General features: G+C 45.6%; 2 protein-coding genes across 3 annotated transcripts; both read right to left on the reverse strand.

Annotated features, from left to right (window-relative positions):
* Positions 1–979: 979 nt before the first annotated feature.
* MRPL50 (mitochondrial ribosomal protein L50) lies at positions 980–2,621 on the reverse strand. Of its 2 annotated transcripts, none has more exons than XM_075019865.1 (2): positions 2,477–2,621; positions 980–1,506 (listed from the first exon to the last, which is right to left on the reverse strand). In XM_075019865.1, exons 1-2 carry the CDS (start codon positions 2,566–2,568, stop codon positions 1,116–1,118), a joined length of 483 nt encoding a protein of 160 aa, XP_074875966.1. In that variant the 5' UTR covers positions 2,569–2,621; the 3' UTR covers positions 980–1,115. The 2 variants fall into 2 exon arrangements, with proteins under 2 accessions (XP_074875966.1, XP_074875965.1); XM_075019864.1 differs by having other exon boundaries at positions 980–1,509; positions 2,477–2,620.
* A 1,925-nt stretch (positions 2,622–4,546) lies between these two features.
* Positions 4,547–14,807, reverse strand: ALDOB (aldolase, fructose-bisphosphate B). The gene is made up of 9 exons (XM_075019662.1): positions 14,589–14,807; positions 7,932–8,053; positions 7,441–7,652; positions 6,869–6,923; positions 6,555–6,715; positions 6,264–6,347; positions 5,617–5,791; positions 5,269–5,468; positions 4,547–5,047 (listed from the first exon to the last, which is right to left on the reverse strand). Exons 2-9 carry the CDS (start codon positions 8,041–8,043, stop codon positions 4,952–4,954), a joined length of 1,095 nt encoding a protein of 364 aa, XP_074875763.1. The 5' UTR covers positions 8,044–8,053; positions 14,589–14,807; the 3' UTR covers positions 4,547–4,951.
* Positions 14,808–18,838: the final 4,031 nt, after the last annotated feature.

Raw genomic sequence — 18,838 nt, forward strand, 5'->3', positions numbered from 1 at the left:
CTAAGCGTGCTTCAGGTATTATACACTAAGAGAAACCAGGGGAGCTAGGGTTCAGGAGAGTGAGCAGTATAACCAGGGTATTGCTGGATCATTCCCAGAAATACCACACCTACAGAATCTAACCTCACTGTAAACAACCTGTTTTGTAGAAAACATTCACAAAGCACCATGCATTTCTCAGACTGTTGCATTCATTTTCTTGTCCTCCTGATTTCACTGCTTGCCTCCTCTGATTAAAGGCAAACCTACACCATCAGTTACACGGGAAGAAAAACTAACATACAGCTATTACATGTTTTTCCATAGCTACAGAAAAGCTAACATACAAGAAAAACTAGTAGCTACTAGAAGCAGCAACAGAATTTACAAATATAAAAACGGGGTCCTTCAACAGACATGGAAGAATTCTACAAGCTGCTTTGATGGCAGCAGCTGGTTCTGTTGGGCTGTTGGAGAGTTCACCATTACTGAGTTAAGAGATTTCAGAATTCCATTTGGCACTATTTTCCTGTAGCAATTTTGAGTAAAACAAGTAGTTTTATTTTAAGATAGCACCTGTGATGGCTTTTCAAAACCTTATTGCTGACTGGGTCTTCTTCTCAAGCTCAAGGGAAAAAAAAAAAATAAAAAATGCTGGCTTACCTCCCCACTCCTTCCCCAAGAGTTTGCTGGCCCTGCTAGTCTTGGTGGCCAAGCTGAGCAGGGCTCCTGACACAGCCAAACTGCACTCAGAAAAGCCCATTACACAGTTCAGAGCTGGACACAAGAAGTTTATGAGGTGAGGGAAGAAACTGGGGAGTTGGTCTCCCCTGTTTATCCCCACTGGACCCTCTAACTGTTGAGCAACAGGGTAAAGGCCAGAAAGCATACATCAGTACCATTACTGACCACACTGCGTCAGTTTCACAAGGAGAACTTCTGCTCTTTTTTCTGTAATGTAATATGTATTTTCTGTATGTAATACACGGAACCAATGAAACCCGAGGATAACTAAATGACCTTTTATTAGTGATATTCATATATTTGGTTGCTACCACAATAAAAGGGCTCTGCTTCTGCTCTGCAGTCCTGCCTTAGGAACACAAGCAAAGCAAAGTGATGCTTCATGGTGCAACTCATTGCTCCCAGGTAATCTTCAGGTTTGGGGGTAGCTCTGCAGCGCACAGTTCATCAAACTTGGAAGCATCCTTCACAGGAGTGCTGTAGAAATTCAGGACATCCTCAGCACTGCACATCAGGTGGAGCCGAGAGTTGGGGACAGTGTGACCAAGTTCTGCTGCCAGCTGAGCCAGGAGGCGATACTTTAACCTGTTTTCTTTGAGGGGCGTCTGCTGCCAATTATCAGGAAGTGAGGGTCCAAAAATCTCCCTGACGTGAGACTCAAGACAGCTCTGTATATCCTCCGGAGGAAGATAGCTTCTGCTGCGTGGTGGAGGACAGATCAGGCTGGGTTCACTTTTCTCTTCATGAACCATTTTGTCTGCTTCTCCTTCTTTTTCCTCCTTCCTGCTGACACCAGACAGAAGTATTTTCAGTCTCTGGGGTACTTAAGACTGAGTCAGAGCACATTTCTATTCATAATCGTTTAATATCGGACTCAACCTAGCCTGTAGAGAGTTTACACATCCCATGGACACAGCAGGTTCGTTATGCGTCCAAGAACAAAAGCGCATAGGCTAGACCTTTGGTTTCCCCCCAAATGCTGCTTGCCACCCAGGCTGTCTCTACACAGCCATCACCTGCCTAGCTTATTTTATTGGTCTGAGTGTAAATAGGATTTTAACCAGATTAATGACTTGTTTTCCCAGTTACTGCTCCATTTTCTAATCTGCTGTGGAAAACAAAAGGATAACAGAAAATAACCACTACTATAGAAAAAATCAGTGCGCACGGATAAAAAAAATACGATCACTAGTTTTAACTAGAAAACCTCCAAGTTATTTGACTTGCTCACATGCCACAATCCAGTCAACAACACAAGCACGGTGTCACCCAAGAAGTGATACAGAAACGACTCTTCCTCGTTCCCGTTGTAGTACTGCCCCGAAACGTTTTTTCCACACCTAGCAAATTCCCTTACCGAAGCGGGTACGCGCATTAAAAAGCCTAACTCCGCACCGTCACACCCGCCTGCTAGCAGCGCGCCCCCGGCAAGGACGGCGTCAGGGAGGGCACTGGTTGCACGCCCCGAGGCCTGCGACCCAAGGCGCTCTGCTGCACGAAAACCGAGGAGGGCAGGTCTGAGTGACCAGCCGCTGCTCTCCCGACTCGGCCGGGGGTCACGGTGACAGGGCGCGGGCCTGCCCAGCACACCCCCCCCCACACACACACCCCCCAGCCGCCCTCGGCCCGGCCGGTCGCAGGCCCAGCACGGGGAGGCAGCGGGCCCGAGAGCCGCCAGCGCCTGCCCTGCCCTGCCCGCCCCCGGGAGCCACCCCCCAAAACACAGGGCGGGAGACCCTTCCCCCGCCGTTACCTCAGGCCGCCCCAAAACGCCCTGCGCGCCGGAGCGCCGAGGCCCCGCCGCCGGCCAGCCGCCCGCAGGACCGCCACCGCCGCCGCCATCATCCTGAGGGGAGGACGAGCCTCTTCCCGCCAGCCCGCGCGGGGAGTCACGCGTTTCCGCCCCGCACTGCCTCACGGGAACGGTAGTCCCGCCCGTCACGGTCGCCGCCGAACCGGCCCGGCCCGCCGCCCCCTCGGCCCGCCACCGCCGCCCCCTCGGCCCGCCACCGCCCCGCCACCGCCGCCCCCTCGGTCCGCCATCGCCCCGCCATCCCCCCGCCTGCCCCACGCACCCCGCGGGGCGGGCAGGGCAGAGGCCGCGGCCGCGGGGGTGGGAGGGAGGTTTGGCAGCCGAGTGCGTGGGGCGAAGGCAGCGTAAGGCGGGGAGCCGCGTCGTCACCGGCTGCGGCGGTAGCGATCGCTGCGTGCGTGGGCCAGTCGAAGACTCTTGGCGGCTGTCCGTGGAGGGTTGCGTCCCGTCTTTCGGGGGCGATGGCTGCCGGGGCTGTCAGCCGGCCCCTCTCCGCAGGGAGTGGGTGCTGTAGGCCGCGTTTCCGATCCTGGCACACGATTATATCGGGGTATCACTTCTCCTGTTTTTCAAAAGGGTGTTCGTTTTCAAAAGCAAGAAATAGCGCTTCCTCTGTAGGCAGCCTCGCGTTGCTCCATGGTGGTATGTTTGGATGATGTCCTCTTGCTCCCGCCACAGACGCGAGAAGCCTGGCCGCAGCCGCCAGCTGCGTCAGGCACAGCACGTGTGACGTGTCCAGCGAAGGAGCAGCAATTATTTAGCAAAGCTACAGCTGTAGTTTCATAAAAGCATGAGAGGGTTTCTTTTGCTGGTTTGGGGGAACATTTTTTCCACTCTCAGTATTTTAAGAGAAGCGATCTATGTAGATCAGAAAATCAGTAGGGTGTTTCTCAACAGGAGTAGAGGTTTATTTGAACTCGCGTGCATGGAGACCTACAGGACCACAACTGAACGAGGAAAGAGGTGGTGTTCCTGATTCTGGTATCAGCCTCTGGAGTGTTTTTTGGCAATTCACTTGGTCTTCATTCAAGGTTGAGGTCAGGACAGACTAAAAGCGTGCATTAATTACACAGTGATTGTATCTGTGTGAAGGAGTTCAGCTATTTGTTGCCTGTGTGAAAGAGTGGTTAATAATGCAAAGAACACAAGGAGGTTACAGGGCAGTGATTTTCCTTATTTTCCTCTCCTTGCTGGCAGGAGCAGTGTGTGCCTGTGGCTGGGAGGAGCAGCCTGCAGAGCAGGCTGGCTCCAGCTGCACAGGCTTGGTCCCAAGTGGTCCAGAAGCATGTGGGGGTGTCTTTCGGGTTGTGTGCTTTGTGCTGGCTGGTGGGCTGCTCCATGGTGTCACTCGTTGGTGGGTGTAGCGTGTTGCCGGGCAAATATTCTTGTATAACCTTAGGTCTGCTATTTCTGCCATTTATGCCTTTTTTGATAACAACTGTCTAATTGTGCTTTAGCTAACGAAGCTTATATCCCTAAGAGGTACATAGCAACATACCAAAGGTCAAGCTGTGGGCCTTCAACGTCAGCCTAATTATTCAAGCTACACCAGCAGGGTAGGCCAAGATGCCTCCCTGCATGTTTTATGTTAATTATTGTGGAAAATGCCACCATAAAAGCACTTTGGCAAAATAGTCTTTGCACAGCACCAACTCAACCTGTGCAGCCCTAACGCAGTGTATAGCAGCCTCATCACACCAGCCATGATTCTCCAGAGGCAGAAGAAGCTTCTGAAGGTAGTAGTATTTATCTGTGGCCTGAGTCCCATGCACTGCTCACCATATACATCTCTGAATTTTTCTCAGTGTCTGTCAGACTTCAGTCAGCAGGATTAACCTCTCCAGCTGTATCACTATTGAATTATTTCCCTTTCATCTCCTCAGGGTTTCCCAAGCTCACCAGCTGTAACGCTTTGAGACTTAATCTTTGCATAGGCTACTGAAAACCAGAGATGTGTGAGACTGTAAAGTTTATACAGAATGAAGAATTGTGAGACAGAGATTAGTTTCAATTACTGTTTTATTCCCATGATTGAACACACAGTTGGGTTTTGTAATTCAGGATTTTGGCTGCAAAATGTGGTGATGGGCAAGGGTATGTATTTGCATTGCTAGGGAACTACTTAATCTGCCTACAATTCTGGGGTCTAAGTTTAAACCAGAGGGAGAGCAGGTTCATGATTCATTGGCAGCTGTTGTTTATTGTATGGAAGGAATTCCCCTTCCTTGGAATGTGCAGATGAAACAAGAATATTCCCTCGGTAAATTGTGGGAGCATAGGGTAGAGAGGAAGCTAATCCATTTTATCTCCAATTTTGTTTAGGGTAAGGGAAATTAGATTTCTTTGTTTTTCTTTCATTTCTGAGCATCTTCCACCTTGTGAAGAAGGACAGGACGAAGGAAGGTTCCTGCGCTTTCAGTAGGTGTAGCTGGCAGTGAAAAGCGACTGTGTGGCAGCTGTGTCAGTCTTCCCAGCCACAACATACTGTCCTCTGCAAGCCAAACTGTTAATCTGAAAAAGAAAGAGAAAGGAGGGGAAAACAGTTAGCTTGGAGTAAGAAAGACAGATGTAGAAAGACAGCAGGAGTAACCAAGCAAGGCAAAAATAACAGAACAACATCCCTGGTGAACATGAAGCACCAGATGGGGCGGGAACAAGAGGAGCCTTAGGAAGGTGACATGTCTCCCTTCATGGTGAGCAGTTCCTCCCTGCACTGCAGGAAAGCCTCGTACCTGGGCCCGCTTGCGGAAGGCCTCCTGTGCAGCCTTCTTGTTCTCGCTTTTGCCCACCCATGCTGCCAGGGCAGAGGCTTGCAGGGCTCTCCCGTATGAAAAGGTCAGTTTCCAAGGCTTAGGCAGAGGGGACTGATTCATGGCATTCAGGTTGACAGAAGCCTCCTCTTCACTCTGACCTCCAGACAGGAAGCAGATTCCTGCAAGAAAAAGGTTTCGAGGCTTAAGTGCTTCAGCCACCGCAATCCCTGACCTTTATGTGCCAGAGGAGTGAGCATGTCAGATGTAGGAGCAAGGCCAGCAAGAGTGACAGTGTGAATGGATACATAGGAATGAACTGGGAGTCACCGGGAACGGCAGCAGGAACGGTGCGGAGAAGAGTAGTGACAGTTGCTATGGCTACATCCTGAGGGGTGTACTTCTTGGGGCAGGAGTGCCCAGCTGTCACCATGTTGGGTTTCAGCAGTGTCCCTTCCAGGTAGACATGATGATCATTCAGGGCCTTGTAGACAGCAGCAAGAACCTGAAAACAGGAGGAGCGAATGTAGATCTCTGCTCAAATCTTCACTTCAACCTTCTGTGGAAAGACAGCTCATTCCTTGGGAGTGTGAGAAGATCAAATTGAATTTTGCTTTCTCATGAAATTTATCACAGGGGTTGCAGCCCTGGAGACACCACTGCTTTTGAGATGACCAGGATACCACTCTTCATATTTACTGAATTTGTCCCTGCAAGCTGAGGTACTGAAAGAGTGGTCAGTGGGTTTGGTCCCTGTGCATCTTTTTGAGATTGAGAATGCTTATATAGGTGGTTCGAGTGGAAATCCAAAAGCATGGATTCTACTCTTGCATTCACTATTAACTGTGAGCAACTCATTTTTGTGATGCAGTTACGAAGTGCCTTTTTGGTCAAAACTCCTTGAGATGTGTGAGTACAAACTGAATAAGATCAGCTACTGATCTGTGAAGGGGAGGAGAGGGGCAGGAATCTCTTACCTTTTCTGTGACATACTGACAGCGTTGGAGATCATGGTCTCCATCAGGCAAGATTTCCGGCTCCACAATGGGCACCAAGCCATGCTAAGGAAAGAAAAACAGGGAAGACACTAGGGATGTGGAAGAAAAACTGTTCTTGTCTACCCTGACTGGTGGTATTCGTTCTTGCTGCACTGCCCTTCTACCTCATCTTTCCCAAAAGCCTCACAGAGATCTGCCTTTCAAGTTACCTATCATGTTATCACAGAGAACAGTGAGAAGGGGCAACAGCATCTCAGGAAAGGTAGATACCTGCTGGCAGATGCTGGCATAGCGTGCCAATGTGTTGGCATTCTCTTGGATGGCAAGTTGAGAGGGTGTTGTGCTAGTGATCTTCAGCACTGCACGCCACTTGCCAAAGTCAGCACCATCTTTCTTGTACTGGGCACAGCGCTCAGCCAATCCATCCAGCCCTGCAGATGATAGAACAGTGCTTCACTGAGAGCAGTTCTTTAGGATATAGCTCTGAAAGTACCATGACACCAGCCCAGGCTGCGACTCAGGGTAGCCACCCCATGGCTTTTGTTCCACCAGTCATAACTTAGGCTCCTTAGATCTCTCCTTACCTTGGATGGTGGTTTCTCCGTTTGTTCCTGCTAGGGGTGCTGTGCCTTTATCCAGCTGTGGAGATGAGGAAAACAGGAAGGGTTACAGAAAGATAGAGATCAGTCTTCTTACCCATGGCTAGTCTGTCGCTGCAGGCTGACTGTGAGTGAAGCATGGTGCTGAACATGCTAAGGGTGCAAACGAGGGAAATGTTGGAGCAAAGGGGAGGCAGAGGAGTGAATTGGTCAAGAGGAAGGGACAATGTGTAGATGGCCATAGGGAATGGCTCGAGAGCTCTATCAGATGCAGAAAGGACTGGATTTAGGTTACTGCATGGAGGGATTTAATTGCAGCAAACGGTGAGTAGGTGCGAGTTGGTGAATGCAAAGTTCCTGCACTAAATGCAAATGTGCTCCTGGTTAGTTGTACAAAAGCAATGCAGAGAATGGTGGCAGAGATCCTCTAGTTATTTTAAAACCAAGCACAAAAAAGAAAAAAGGTGTTTGGCAGGAGAGAGTGCAGCCCCATATATAATTTTCACTGGTAATGGGTTTTAGATTATGCTGCCATCCAGACATCTGCAGATACTCACCTTTATTCCCACCACAATGCCTTTTTCTTTGATGAGAGCGGGAAATGGCTTTCCAGTGCTGTCTTTCTGATAGAGAGTCTCGTGGAAGAAGATCACTCCCCCAATGCTCTGGTTGATGGAAGCATCTGAAGAGAAGAGGATCTCTCGAAAAGCCCGGCGATTCTCCTCTGTGTTCTCCACATTGATCCTCTGCAGCCTGTTCCCCATGGTACCTAGCGAGGTGGACAAAGGTTGGATGGAGAGGTGTTAGGCTTGGCTGGCCTCCTGGTCCCATTATGTAATAATGAACTGGAGCTTCAGTTCAGAGCTTCCCTTCTCAACCCATAGTTTGTCAGCTTTTGTTGCCATAGATGCAGCCCTGCTTGGCTGAGTTGTTCCTGCTCAGTCAACAGTTCTAAGTGTTTTTAATTTACTCCACTGATTTCAAAGATGAAGCAAACTTAACGGAAAAAGTCTTGGGTACTGCTAATTGATTGATATCCAGAACTCACCCACTGATTCATCTGCAGCTAAGATCCCCTTTCCTGAAGCCACAATCCGCTGAGCAATGTCTGAAAGAGCTTTCTTCTGCTCTGGAGACAGCGCTGGGAATTGGTGGGTCATGTTGACTTATCTGTGGAAGAGAATTACTGTTACAAGCTGAGGGAGACTGTATACACAAACTGGGAACCAGAGATACCACTGAGGTGTTTCTATTGGAGGGCAGTCAGTGCTTGTCTGGAGCATGTTATCACAGGCACACACTCAGAAATCCATTTGAGTTCTTCTTGAGTTGGTGTGTCTGACAAAACCAGAAGAGAGAAATGCAGGAGACACATCCTAACGCATCCTTCCAGAACCAAATTGGGAAAGACTCTGCTTTTTACATGGATTTGCTCAGAGACTAAGGGAAGGTCAGTCTGTCATAAAAACATGCACCAAGCTAACAAGTATGCTGATTGCAGACTCTGCGAACTTCTTTGCAAAGGACTTATGACTTTTTGGTCCCAATCAGAAGAATGCCAATTACCACATTGCTTACTTTTCCTAACAATGCCCCTCTCCCATGCCCTGGCCTGTGTTGGTGGTATTTGCTATTTTGTGTAGCTGACTTTCCATCCCCACCCTCCTGCCTTGCTTTGTAATTCTGTCCTCCCCATGGCTGCTTTCAGAACTGTAGCGCATTGCTTGCTCTATGGAAAACCTGGGTGTTTAGAAGGATTCACCACCCGTGTCTATCTTTTCAGCTGTGGCAGGGGCTTACCTGCTGCAGATACACAGCACCTGAAATCCAGGTTCTGTCTTGTTATGACAAAATGCTTGATCTCATTGAAGTTTTGATTATATGGCATTAAATTACAGTTTCTCAGATCATCCGAATAGCCCAAGTTACTTCCCTATGTGTATAAGCCTGTGAGCCTGAGACATAAAGGCTGTCTTCCGTCTGTTTATCATATGTGATAGCTAAAGCAACACCCATGTTTTTATCAGCGGATGGTAAATCCATGAGATGAATCATTAAAAACAACAGAAAAGACCTCCAATACCAAGTTTTCCTCCAGAGGGGCAGGCTTCTGGGCAGCATCTGCATTTTCTGTTCCCAAACTCAGCCTTACAGAGGAGTGAGAACATGCCATTTCCCATTTCACCATGTGCCAGAGATGGCCAGCAAGTATGTGTCCCTGTATAAGCATGTACGCAGCCAAGTCCTCCATCCTCTTTCCCTGCACGCAGATTATGTCGCCTGGGAATTCTTGTCTTGCCCACCCTGCTGAAGGGTATGATGGGGAGAAACAATCAGGGGTCTGGCTACTACTCATGATACAGTAACAGAGTTCTGTGCAGCATGCCAAATGGTGCCAAAATTTTCTGGCAACAATGCCATCACAGTACTGTGACAGCTATAAATTTGTGTCTCTGATTTGCCGTTGAAGGTACTTTGGTATTAGTAATGTTATTGTGCAAGATTCAAATGCTGTTGTCTACCAGTACAGACCAGTCAGATGCAGTGTCCAGATACCTGCTTTACCTTTTTGTGAGTTGTTTGAGACTAGAATTCATCCTATGCAACTTATCAATGGTGAGTCATTCTAGGTTTAGAGGGAATTTGAAGGAGTGCGTGGTGAAGACTGTGTCAAATGAGGGAGGGTTCCCTCCTTTAGCAAGCACTGAAATGTCTTGCTGTGGTCCTGCAAAAGCAGGTTTCGCTGCACTCCTCTCTCTGTATGCCAGGCTGTGGCCAGACCTCTGGGAAGCATCCTTCTGCTGTGGTGACCACAACTCCATCACTCCCAGCTCTTATCCTGTTCAGCCCACCTAAAAGAACTTGGAAGAGCTATTGTGTATGCTGCATAGATAATTAAGTTCACCTGTAACCCTCCTTATCCCTCATCTGCTTTCTGTGTCTGTACATGTCTTAGAAGTAGGAAACTGGCTTATTACTATGATTACTGTAATAATAGTTTGTGTTGTAAGCACTTCAGTCAAAACCATAGCACTGCTAAATAAATTGCTATGCAAAATGATGAGGAATCACTCCAGGAGTTCACAGTCTCTGCAAAAAGACTGAAAAATGGTGATCCGGCAAGAATATGATCTTGTCCAAGGTCAAAGCTAATGAATTGCTAAATCAGTAATAGGATTTCAGAGTTGCAGTTTGGAGGTATGCTACAGCACGAGTAGGCGTATCCAGATAATCTTTAATCCAGCTAGCTGAATTACAAGATTGTCAGTCACTCTAGTTATGTTGTTATGGGTATACTTTCTCTCCAGCAATGCAATAAGCAATGAGACTGATGTCTGTTGTATCTTACTTGTTTCCAGTGTTTGCATAAAGATAACAAAGAGACAGTTATCACTCAAAACCAGCCTGCAAAGTAAATTGCCAAAATATGGAAATACAAGTTTTCAGTGGATAATGCTGGTCCAAGTGAGTACTTTGAGAGACTGAAACACTACGGTATTGTTCCACAATGATGAATTGGAAGACAGCAGATTAGTTCCAGTTTCTATACAAGTATCTCATTGAGTGTGAAGAAGTAGGTGGAGATTTGCCAAAAGGTTCCTGAAAATGATCTATAAGGCCATGGTGAGTGGTTCCCAGCTACCCTGCTGAACTACAAGGACAAATAAAATGCACAGTGTTTCTAACTGAACTGGTGAAGAAATGAGGGCAAAAGAGCAGTTGTAAAGCTAATGATAGCTCTAAGGTCCAGAATGTTCAAGTACCCTTGATTTAGGACTTTATTTTTCTGTGATTCTTTCATGAGGAGCATAATCTTTGAGGATCTTCCCCATTGGATTCAGAAAGGGTGTCTCTGCTGTAAGGTACTGCTTTGAGCATTTAAACGGGAGTGGAGAAGTCTTACATTTCAGTAACATTCACTTACACTTCATTCAGCTGCTTTGTAAAGAGTAAGCTCCCAGTGCATCCACAGAAACATTAATTTCCCCCCTTAAAGAGCTGGATATGTCACCTTACAGGTCCTGAGGAAAAACAGTTGTGCCCAGGCTGCCAAAGCTGGGCAGCTCATTTCATTCTTCCAAGAACGAAGCCCATTTGCCTTATTATTCTGCTTTATTTGTTTAATTTGACAACTTTTGCAGGCAGGAAAAAGCTTGAAGGAACTGTATTCTCAGTAACAGTATCTAGGACTTGTCCCACCACTAAAGTTTTTCAATAAATTTTATTTTTATTTACCCATTTTAGGCTGTGGGCTAGCATCCTAGTGTCACAAGCTCAAGTGATTTCACATTAATTTGACATTGTATGAATACAATGTATTCTCTTCGTGGTAACTGCTTACATAACATTTTTTAAAAGTGGAAGAAAAAACCAAAAGAATAAAACTGCACAGCATGCACAAAACCCCCAGCTTTATGGCTACCTTGAGTGTTTGTCAGGCTTTAGCAGCTCCTTAGGCAAACAAAGTTCTTTGTTCAGCCTCCAGCCTGTGATCAGCAGGAGGTGAGGGTGGGGGGAAAGGGGACAGCACAGTTGTAAAAGTAAATATTGTACTGCTGAAGTCTCAAGTTTTTCTCAGCTACCATAATGGAGGACTGCAGGGAAAATATCTTCATGGATATCAGCACAAGCACTGCATCCTGTTAATACTAATAGAACTAAAGGGCAGAGGCAAGACAAACAGCAGAAGGAACAAACTGTTACATTCCACTTCAGGTTGTCCTAGAAACATTAATACTTCATTGGCATCTTTTCTTTCCAACCACCTCAAGAGACTGGCATCTTCTAATCTTACAAAAAATCTCACCTGAGTCCTGGTTTGCAGATGGGAAAAGATTGCATTAGTATCTTAAAGTTTTTCTCTTGGGTATCTTCGTTGCCTTCTTTTATAAAATTGGTTCCAAAAGTGCAGGACCAAAGTCTCAAAATACAGTTTGTATCCCATGCATTTAGCTTTTCCTGTTCGATTACTGGTCAACACAGCCCTTCAACATGATCTCTGACAGTTAGCAATACAAACCACATGTGCATGTTGTTGCACTGTGCACACAAGAGATTCTGCATCCAAAGACCAGGGTTTGAAGAAACGAAAGTTGCATGTATAAATAGATAAATACTGTTGCTGGGGAGAATGAAAAGTATTCAAAAATGTAGCCCATTGCATGCAGGCACAGTGTTGACCTGACTGGATTTACTCCTCATTTACACTTGTATGCTTAGGAGAGACAGACACATAATGAGTTATGTACCTTATATTCTCATTGCAGTGGATAAATCTAGTTATTGACCTCTATGGAGCTCCATTAAAAAGCTATTTCTAAGTAAGACTGGTTACTTGGACATTGGCCAAACTGATAGGTATGAATGGCTGGGCAAGCCTGGCCCCATCTTGCTGACGGAGCACATTCTTATCTAGCATGCAGATGACACCAAGCTGGCAGGACTAGTTGATACGCTTGATTGCTGGGCAGCCATCCAGAGGCTGGACAGGGGGCAGGAAGAGACCAAGAGGAGCACCATGAAGTTCAGCCAGGACGAATGCCCAGCCGTTGCCTGGGGGGCAGAGCCCTGGCAGTGATCCCACCAGGGCTGGTGGGACAGGGGAACAGCTCTTCGGAGAAGGTCCAGGGCCCTGTCGGGCAGCGAGCTCAACAGGGGCCAACAATGAGGGCCAGCAGCATCCTGTGTGACCAGGGGTCCAGCCCAGAAAGGCAAGGGAGGACAGGGATTATCCCCTCTGCTCAGCACTCTTTAGATCACATCTGGGTGCTGCATCCAGTGTTGGGCTCCTGCAGTACAGGAAAGATACTGAAAAACTGGAGTGAGTTCAACAGATGCCACTGAGAAGGTGGGGGGCTGAAGCACTTGCTCTGCGAGGAGGAGGCTGCAGAGCTGGGTCTAATTCAGCCTCGAGCAGAGATGGCTTCGGGGGCACCTCTCAGCAGCCCCCAATACCTACAGAGTGGTAATTCAAGAGGCAGAGCCAGGCTCTTCACAGCGGCATGTGACAGGAGGGTGAGAGACAGCAGGCAGAAGCTGAAATTCGAGCGATTTGGACTGGATATGAAGAATTTTTTTTCACTGTTGGGACAGCCAAGCAGTGGAGCAGGTTGACAGAGAGGCTGTGCTGTCTCCATCCGTGGAGGCTGTCAAGACCTACCTGAATAAAGCCGTAAGCAGCCTGGTCTGACCTTGTGTCTAACACTGCTTTGAGCAGGAGGTTGGACTGCAGACATTCTAATGTCCCCTTCAGCCTGAATTAGCCTGTGATTCTGTGTGAGGACTTGCTTTAGGGAGCTGAAGTGGCAGTGGTGCCTCCTGTACATATGAAGGAGCTCTGAGGGAAGAACAGGATGTTTCTCCCTTTATCTTTGCAGTGGGAGTGAAGGTTTCAGTATAGCAAAATGTTTCATTTCTGGGTTCTAAAAAGTGAGTCAAAGGTATGGGACAAAAAGAGATACTCAGATTTCTGTCACCTAGAAAAAGCAGCAGATGTTTTTGATTGACTCACTAATTTCACCATCTTGATAGGTCCTTTGGGACATATATGATGGTAAATTGTCTGGTTGGTTTTTGCTCTTATGAGGGTGAGAACAAGGGGTTTTCCTATCTTCATGCTCTGTCTAGGGACCTTGCTTCAACATCCTATCTCAAGTGGATGGGAGTAAGAGACCTGCAGTTCCCTGTCCTGATTCCCATAGTAGCCTCAGAGCTACACTCAAGCCCTGAGCAAATGTACCCCCTGTTCAACTTTCTAGCAAGTATGAAAGGAGGTTATGTACTCGGGGACCTGGCCTCTGCAGTCAGTGCAGAGCACTCGTGGAGCACTCACGACTGCTAGAGATGGCTGAGGTGGCAAGAAACTGGTTTCTTGGCAGGAAGTGTGGTCATTAGGGTGAAGCTGCTTCTCTTTCAGGGCTGGGCTCTTCTGAGAGAAGGTAAAAAAATGCTGCCAGACTTGCATGAGAATTCAAGTCTTATACTGCCAGCAGGGGAGCCTGGGGGAAGCAGTGGTGAGGGTTTCAGGTGGGCTAAATAGTTTCGGGTGCCAGGGACAGGGAATAGTTGAGGAAGTGATGGAGTATCACAGACTCTGTGAGGATTTGAGTTTGTTGAGCAATTTCCTGAAGCTGGCTGTTCGCAACTTGAAATGTTACAGCCTAATTAATGCAAGAGCAGTTTTTAGTTTCCTGTGCTGCAGACTACCTTAGATCCCCCTGCCAAAGAATCTTATCCACACTACTGCACTAATACTTCAGAAGAAGCTGCACAACAAACACGCCTAATTACAGTTCTGTCAGTATCGGTGTTTGTCAGGACCAGCTGCATTCTCCAGTGATTCTCTCTTCTCCTTGCAAAACATAAATTTATGTACCCCACAAGCATAAGCAAACACATACAATACAAAGCACTAGAAAGCAATGCAGGTATGTTATTGCTCTAGTCCCCTTACACTAAGGATTCACTTACTCCAGGAGTTCTGAGTGATTAAACTAAGTTAGAAAGCCAGTGTTAGCAGCAAATGGGTCACATTGGAAGATCACTGCAGAATGGCTGAGTGCTTATTTCTTGCAAGCTGTTCCTGGAACAAAAAAATAAAAACAAAACCAAAAAGAACTCCCCAAGCCCACTTTAGATAAACACATCGTGTCTCAGCTGCTGATATACATACCACCTTTACAGTTTAGAAATGAATTATACTTACTTGTTAGTGGACAGTGAGTGCCTCTGCTGCTACAAGCTTCTGGTGAGGTGGTTGCCGGCGAAGAGACCCGGTTCTTCTAATCACTAACTTTTATAAAATTCTTGACAGGGTTGGTTTGGTTTTTTTTTTTCTCCACTCCTTCATTCCCTCTCCTCCCCAGGCTGGTTGGGGAGATGTCATTGCTCGAGGTCGGTCATTGGCTGTCAGAGCACAACCACTCACAACCAATGGGACCTCGTCTCGCTCCTGGGGTTTCTCCCCTTTCCCCTCCCCTGTAGATATAAGGCCATTCAGGATGCTGTGAAACGGAGACATTTTCCAGTTATTTCAAATTATTCCTCCCCTTTCTAAAACAGACTGAAAAGAACTACAAGAGGAACCATGGAAATTGTTTACAGGGGACTTGGGCATAACTTTCCATTTAGGAATCTGGAAGCTTATCTGTAGGAAACCACGCAGTGCAGGAAGGAGGAGTAGAAAACAAAATGCAGAAGCAAGAAACAGATCCTTAATTGACATGAGTTACTATCATTTCACTGGCTTCCTAAGCATTACACTGATTTTCCTCACTTGAAAATTCAGCACAGAAACATATTTTTCTTCTCCAATTAGTATATGGAAAGGCAAAATGCAATGCCACAGTACCAGATTTCATGAAACTGCAAGTTCGTATTTCCTTTAATGCAGTGTATGTGTGAGAATGATAGTTATCAGAAGAAATATGCCCACGCTGAGGTGCACAAGTGCAAGCCAAATTTTCTACCAAAATCCCATTGAAACACTTACCCATATTACAATTACAACTTCTCAGTTGCTTAGCAAAATTTTCCTGTGAAAAATGCTAATGCTCTACAAAGGGTATATCAGCATTCCAGTTTATATGAAATCACACTACAGCTATTCACCAAATCTAGGTAGATAGACTTGATTTTTTGTTTTTATTTTATTTTTCCCCCCATACTGCAGGTCAATACTCCTGGAGGGAAGTACTGCGCAGGGACTGTTAGGCAAACATCATACCCTCAGCAGCAACACGCTCTGCGACCTTGGACATTAGCATGTCTTTGCCACAAACACCCAGTGTTTGCCTGAAGAATGACGTAGTTTCCCCATTTGTTTGGCTCATGTAGTGACACCTTTAGCCTTTACACGGACATGGTGAGACATCTGATTTCTCCTCTCACTGAGCAACATTGTCTTCATTAGGGCACTTCCGCCGTGAGCCTGTCTCTTCTAGAGCTGCATGCCAAGGTCTGTGCCTGTGGGAGATCTTAACAGCTTACATGCTGCCAGCGGTAGCACTCTGTGACAGTCAGAAGAGAAACCTCTGAAAAAGCTGAGGATACAGCTTTTGAGGATACAGACCTCCAATTGAAGGTCTTGGGCTTGTATTGTTTTGTTTTCTTTAACATTCCTTTCTTGATCTATAGCTTTTTGCTGAAGAATGCTGTGGCACATAACATGGACATAAAGCCTTCCCTGCTTTACAGTGTTTGCTTTATATTCCATTTCTCCCATCCTAGCAGAAGGATGAACCCCATGTGTATTAAAGTTTCTCCACCATGAACAGAGGCATCTAGTATGGATTAAAAATATTTTTAATGAAATACACATTATCTAAGACCCTCTTTAGACCACAAAGGTGTCATACTGATGGTCTTCTTCAGGGCCACAGAGAAAATAAGAGTTTGAGTCCCATCATTCCTGGTTTGGGTAGAAGCTGTCACAGGTAGGAAAGTACTCGGAAGTGTTTCTTTCCCATGTGTCATCTGTGATAAGGTCTGACAGGCTATTAGAGAAATGTTGGGGGGAGTCTTGAAAAAACAGTGTCTGACATTTAGAAACCACTTTAGATAATCCCCCGCAGCCCACCTTGCATTCTTAACTCATTCAGAAGTGTATATATATATATATATATATATATACACACACACACACACACATATATATGTATTTCCAGGTAGGTAATGGCTAATATGTGCCCTTCTAGTCCTTCTGAGCCAATAGCCAGTGCTTCAAACACTAGGATTACAGGTTCTAGCAGAGATTCTGAGGACTGAGGAGAAAAAAGTGAATGGACATGATGGTTAACTTTTTCACTTAATTTATGAATGGGAGCCTTTTCAGGCAAGAATATTGAATGAGCAATGATGCTAGATAATGTCACTGTAAGGTTCAGTACTATTAACATGCAGACCCATGACGCTGACCATGCTGTGCAGAAATTAGTAGTAGAGTGATACTAAAACACTGGAAAAGAGTACATACTTTCATCATCACAGCTGCATAATCATAGTGTGGGGATACTTATACCTCTAAATATTTGGTTATAGTGGTATCAGTTATCCTTAAATGATAGGAGGAATAAGCTTGCATCATGAGGGGAATGCAGTGTACTTGCATTTAACCAAGCAACTAACCTGCCCCATAAAAAATACCAAATCATTGCCTGCACTAATTTTTCTATAGCAAAATTTGAGTATTGTCCAAGTTGTCAACCTGTCTCATTGAGTTAGTGTTTGAACTCGTAGTATGGGCAACTCTCTCAGCTTTCCAGTGACCCAACTAAAAGCCTTTTTCAGAGTAATGTGATGCAGGCATAGGGCTGTAGCTAGCAAAAGGCTGGCTGCTGGTGTGAGCACCCTTGGCAGAGGTGCCTACATCTAGACGTTACTTTGACAGAGATTGAATTTGTGGCCATGGACAGCATGATTTTGATACAGATGTCACAATACAGGAAAACTGGGACACCTTTGGTGGACATGGAGTGTAAGGAATACCAAAACCCTGGTGGAAGATGTATTCAGAGGAATGAAGCAGATCAGGAATCAGATTGGGGGGTTCAGGAAAACAAGAGGCAAAAAGAGGCAGAGATCATGCAGATGAATGTTAAGGGGTACAGATAACTCTGTGACAAAAAGTGGCTCGATAATGGCATGAAACAGGTGCCCTCTTGTAGCATCCACTGTTGTTTGTGTTGCCACCCATTTTAGTGGTATGTGGGGTTTGTCTTCTGCAGTTTATCGGACTGGCCATGCAGGCAGGGTTTCTGGTAGGTGTTCAGTTCCTGAGGAAGCACCAGCTCTTCTCTGCTTCGCTAGGGCTTCCTCATCTCCCTCTGCCTCTGGCATGGGAAGGGGGAAGTACTGCAAAGGTCCCGGGCTGAGGATAAGGACAGGGAGAATGGGAAGGGAGGGCAGTTGAGCTAAAGAACAAGTACTCTCAGTTATTGGTATTCTTAAAAATAATTTTACAGAATATTGCAGTGACTGCTGATCCACTTTTCTAGTGAAGAGAAAAATATTTTAATAGATCAAGGATTATTAACTACTTTTGAGAGTTTTGGATGTGTGAGAATTGATTACTTAAATACATATCTAACTAAATATGGTGATTGAAGTTTTTCTGCATGGATTATGGCTTTTTTTATCTATTAATGAGAAACCTGATATAAACAGTCTTGCAATATGAAAATATTCATAGCTCACTCAAATCTGTGTTTGACACATCACTGCAAACAAGACGCATAACTAGTAAGAGAGCTTAAATGTTCATTGTTGTACCTTTTGTAGCATGGAAACAGAAAATGGTGGTCAGCTATGTAACAGAAGTATAATGTTAAAACACAAGCGTCTAGCATTTCCTCTGACAAATGTGGCACAGCATAAGTGAATTTTGTATTTGAATGGCTTGGAGATTTTGCTGATGTTGACTTTTCCATCTGAAATTACCATACAAAAGCTGGCAGAACTATAAATTTAAAAATTTTAAGGACCACTAAAAACTGTCTTTACAGGTGGCTTGAGTTATTATTTAGGTCTTAATCTGTGGTTTTGCCTTCTTGAGTTTGACAATGCAAGTAGTAGATTTTCACAGTAGAATGTAATTTAATTGCTGTCCTTGTTATATCCAACCTCGCTGTCAAAGGATCTGTCACTTCTGCACTGAAGTTTTGACTGAAGATTGTTGCTGGATGAAGTACAATAAAATCAATGGAAAGCCTGGTTTAAAGGCAATGAGTAAAAATTTTAGAATTGCTTATGTTTCTTCAGGTTGGTGATTGTGTGTTTTCTGTGTGTTTCTAGAAGTATTGTTCCAGTACTGATTTTGCCTCCACTTACTCATATAAACTAGCATTTTAAATGAAAATAAGTATGTGAAGAGAGACAAACTGTAGTACATTTGAGAAAGAAAGATGAAAAAGAAGGAAATGGATGAAGCCATTTCAGAGATTACATGGTCACCAAGAG

This window comes from Buteo buteo, chromosome Z (assembly GCF_964188355.1).
Source record: "Buteo buteo chromosome Z, bButBut1.hap1.1, whole genome shotgun sequence".
Lineage (NCBI taxonomy): Eukaryota > Metazoa > Chordata > Aves > Accipitriformes > Accipitridae > Buteo > Buteo buteo.

What these genes read in the sequence shown, in the direction of transcription:
- ALDOB (XM_075019662.1), bottom strand. Translation starts at nt 8,043, where the DNA reads ATGACCCACCAATTCCCAGCGCTGTCTCCAGAGCAGAAGAAAGCTCTT. An exon ending in CGGAGAAACCACCATCCAAG is followed by an intron (nt 6,716 to 6,868) that starts GTAAGGAGAGAT and finishes TATCATCTGCAG; the next exon opens with GGCTGGATGGATTGGCTGAG. An exon ending in CCTTCCGCAAGCGGGCCCAG is followed by an intron (nt 5,048 to 5,268) that starts GTACGAGGCTTT and finishes TTTCTTTTTCAG; the next exon opens with ATTAACAGTTTGGCTTGCAG.
- MRPL50 (XM_075019864.1), bottom strand. Translation starts at nt 2,568, where the DNA reads ATGATGGCGGCGGCGGTGGCGGTCCTGCGGGCGGCTGGCCGGCGGCGG. An exon ending in GCGTTTTGGGGCGGCCTGAG is followed by an intron (nt 1,510 to 2,476) that starts GTAACGGCGGGG and finishes GTCTGGTGTCAG; the next exon opens with CAGGAAGGAGGAAAAAGAAG.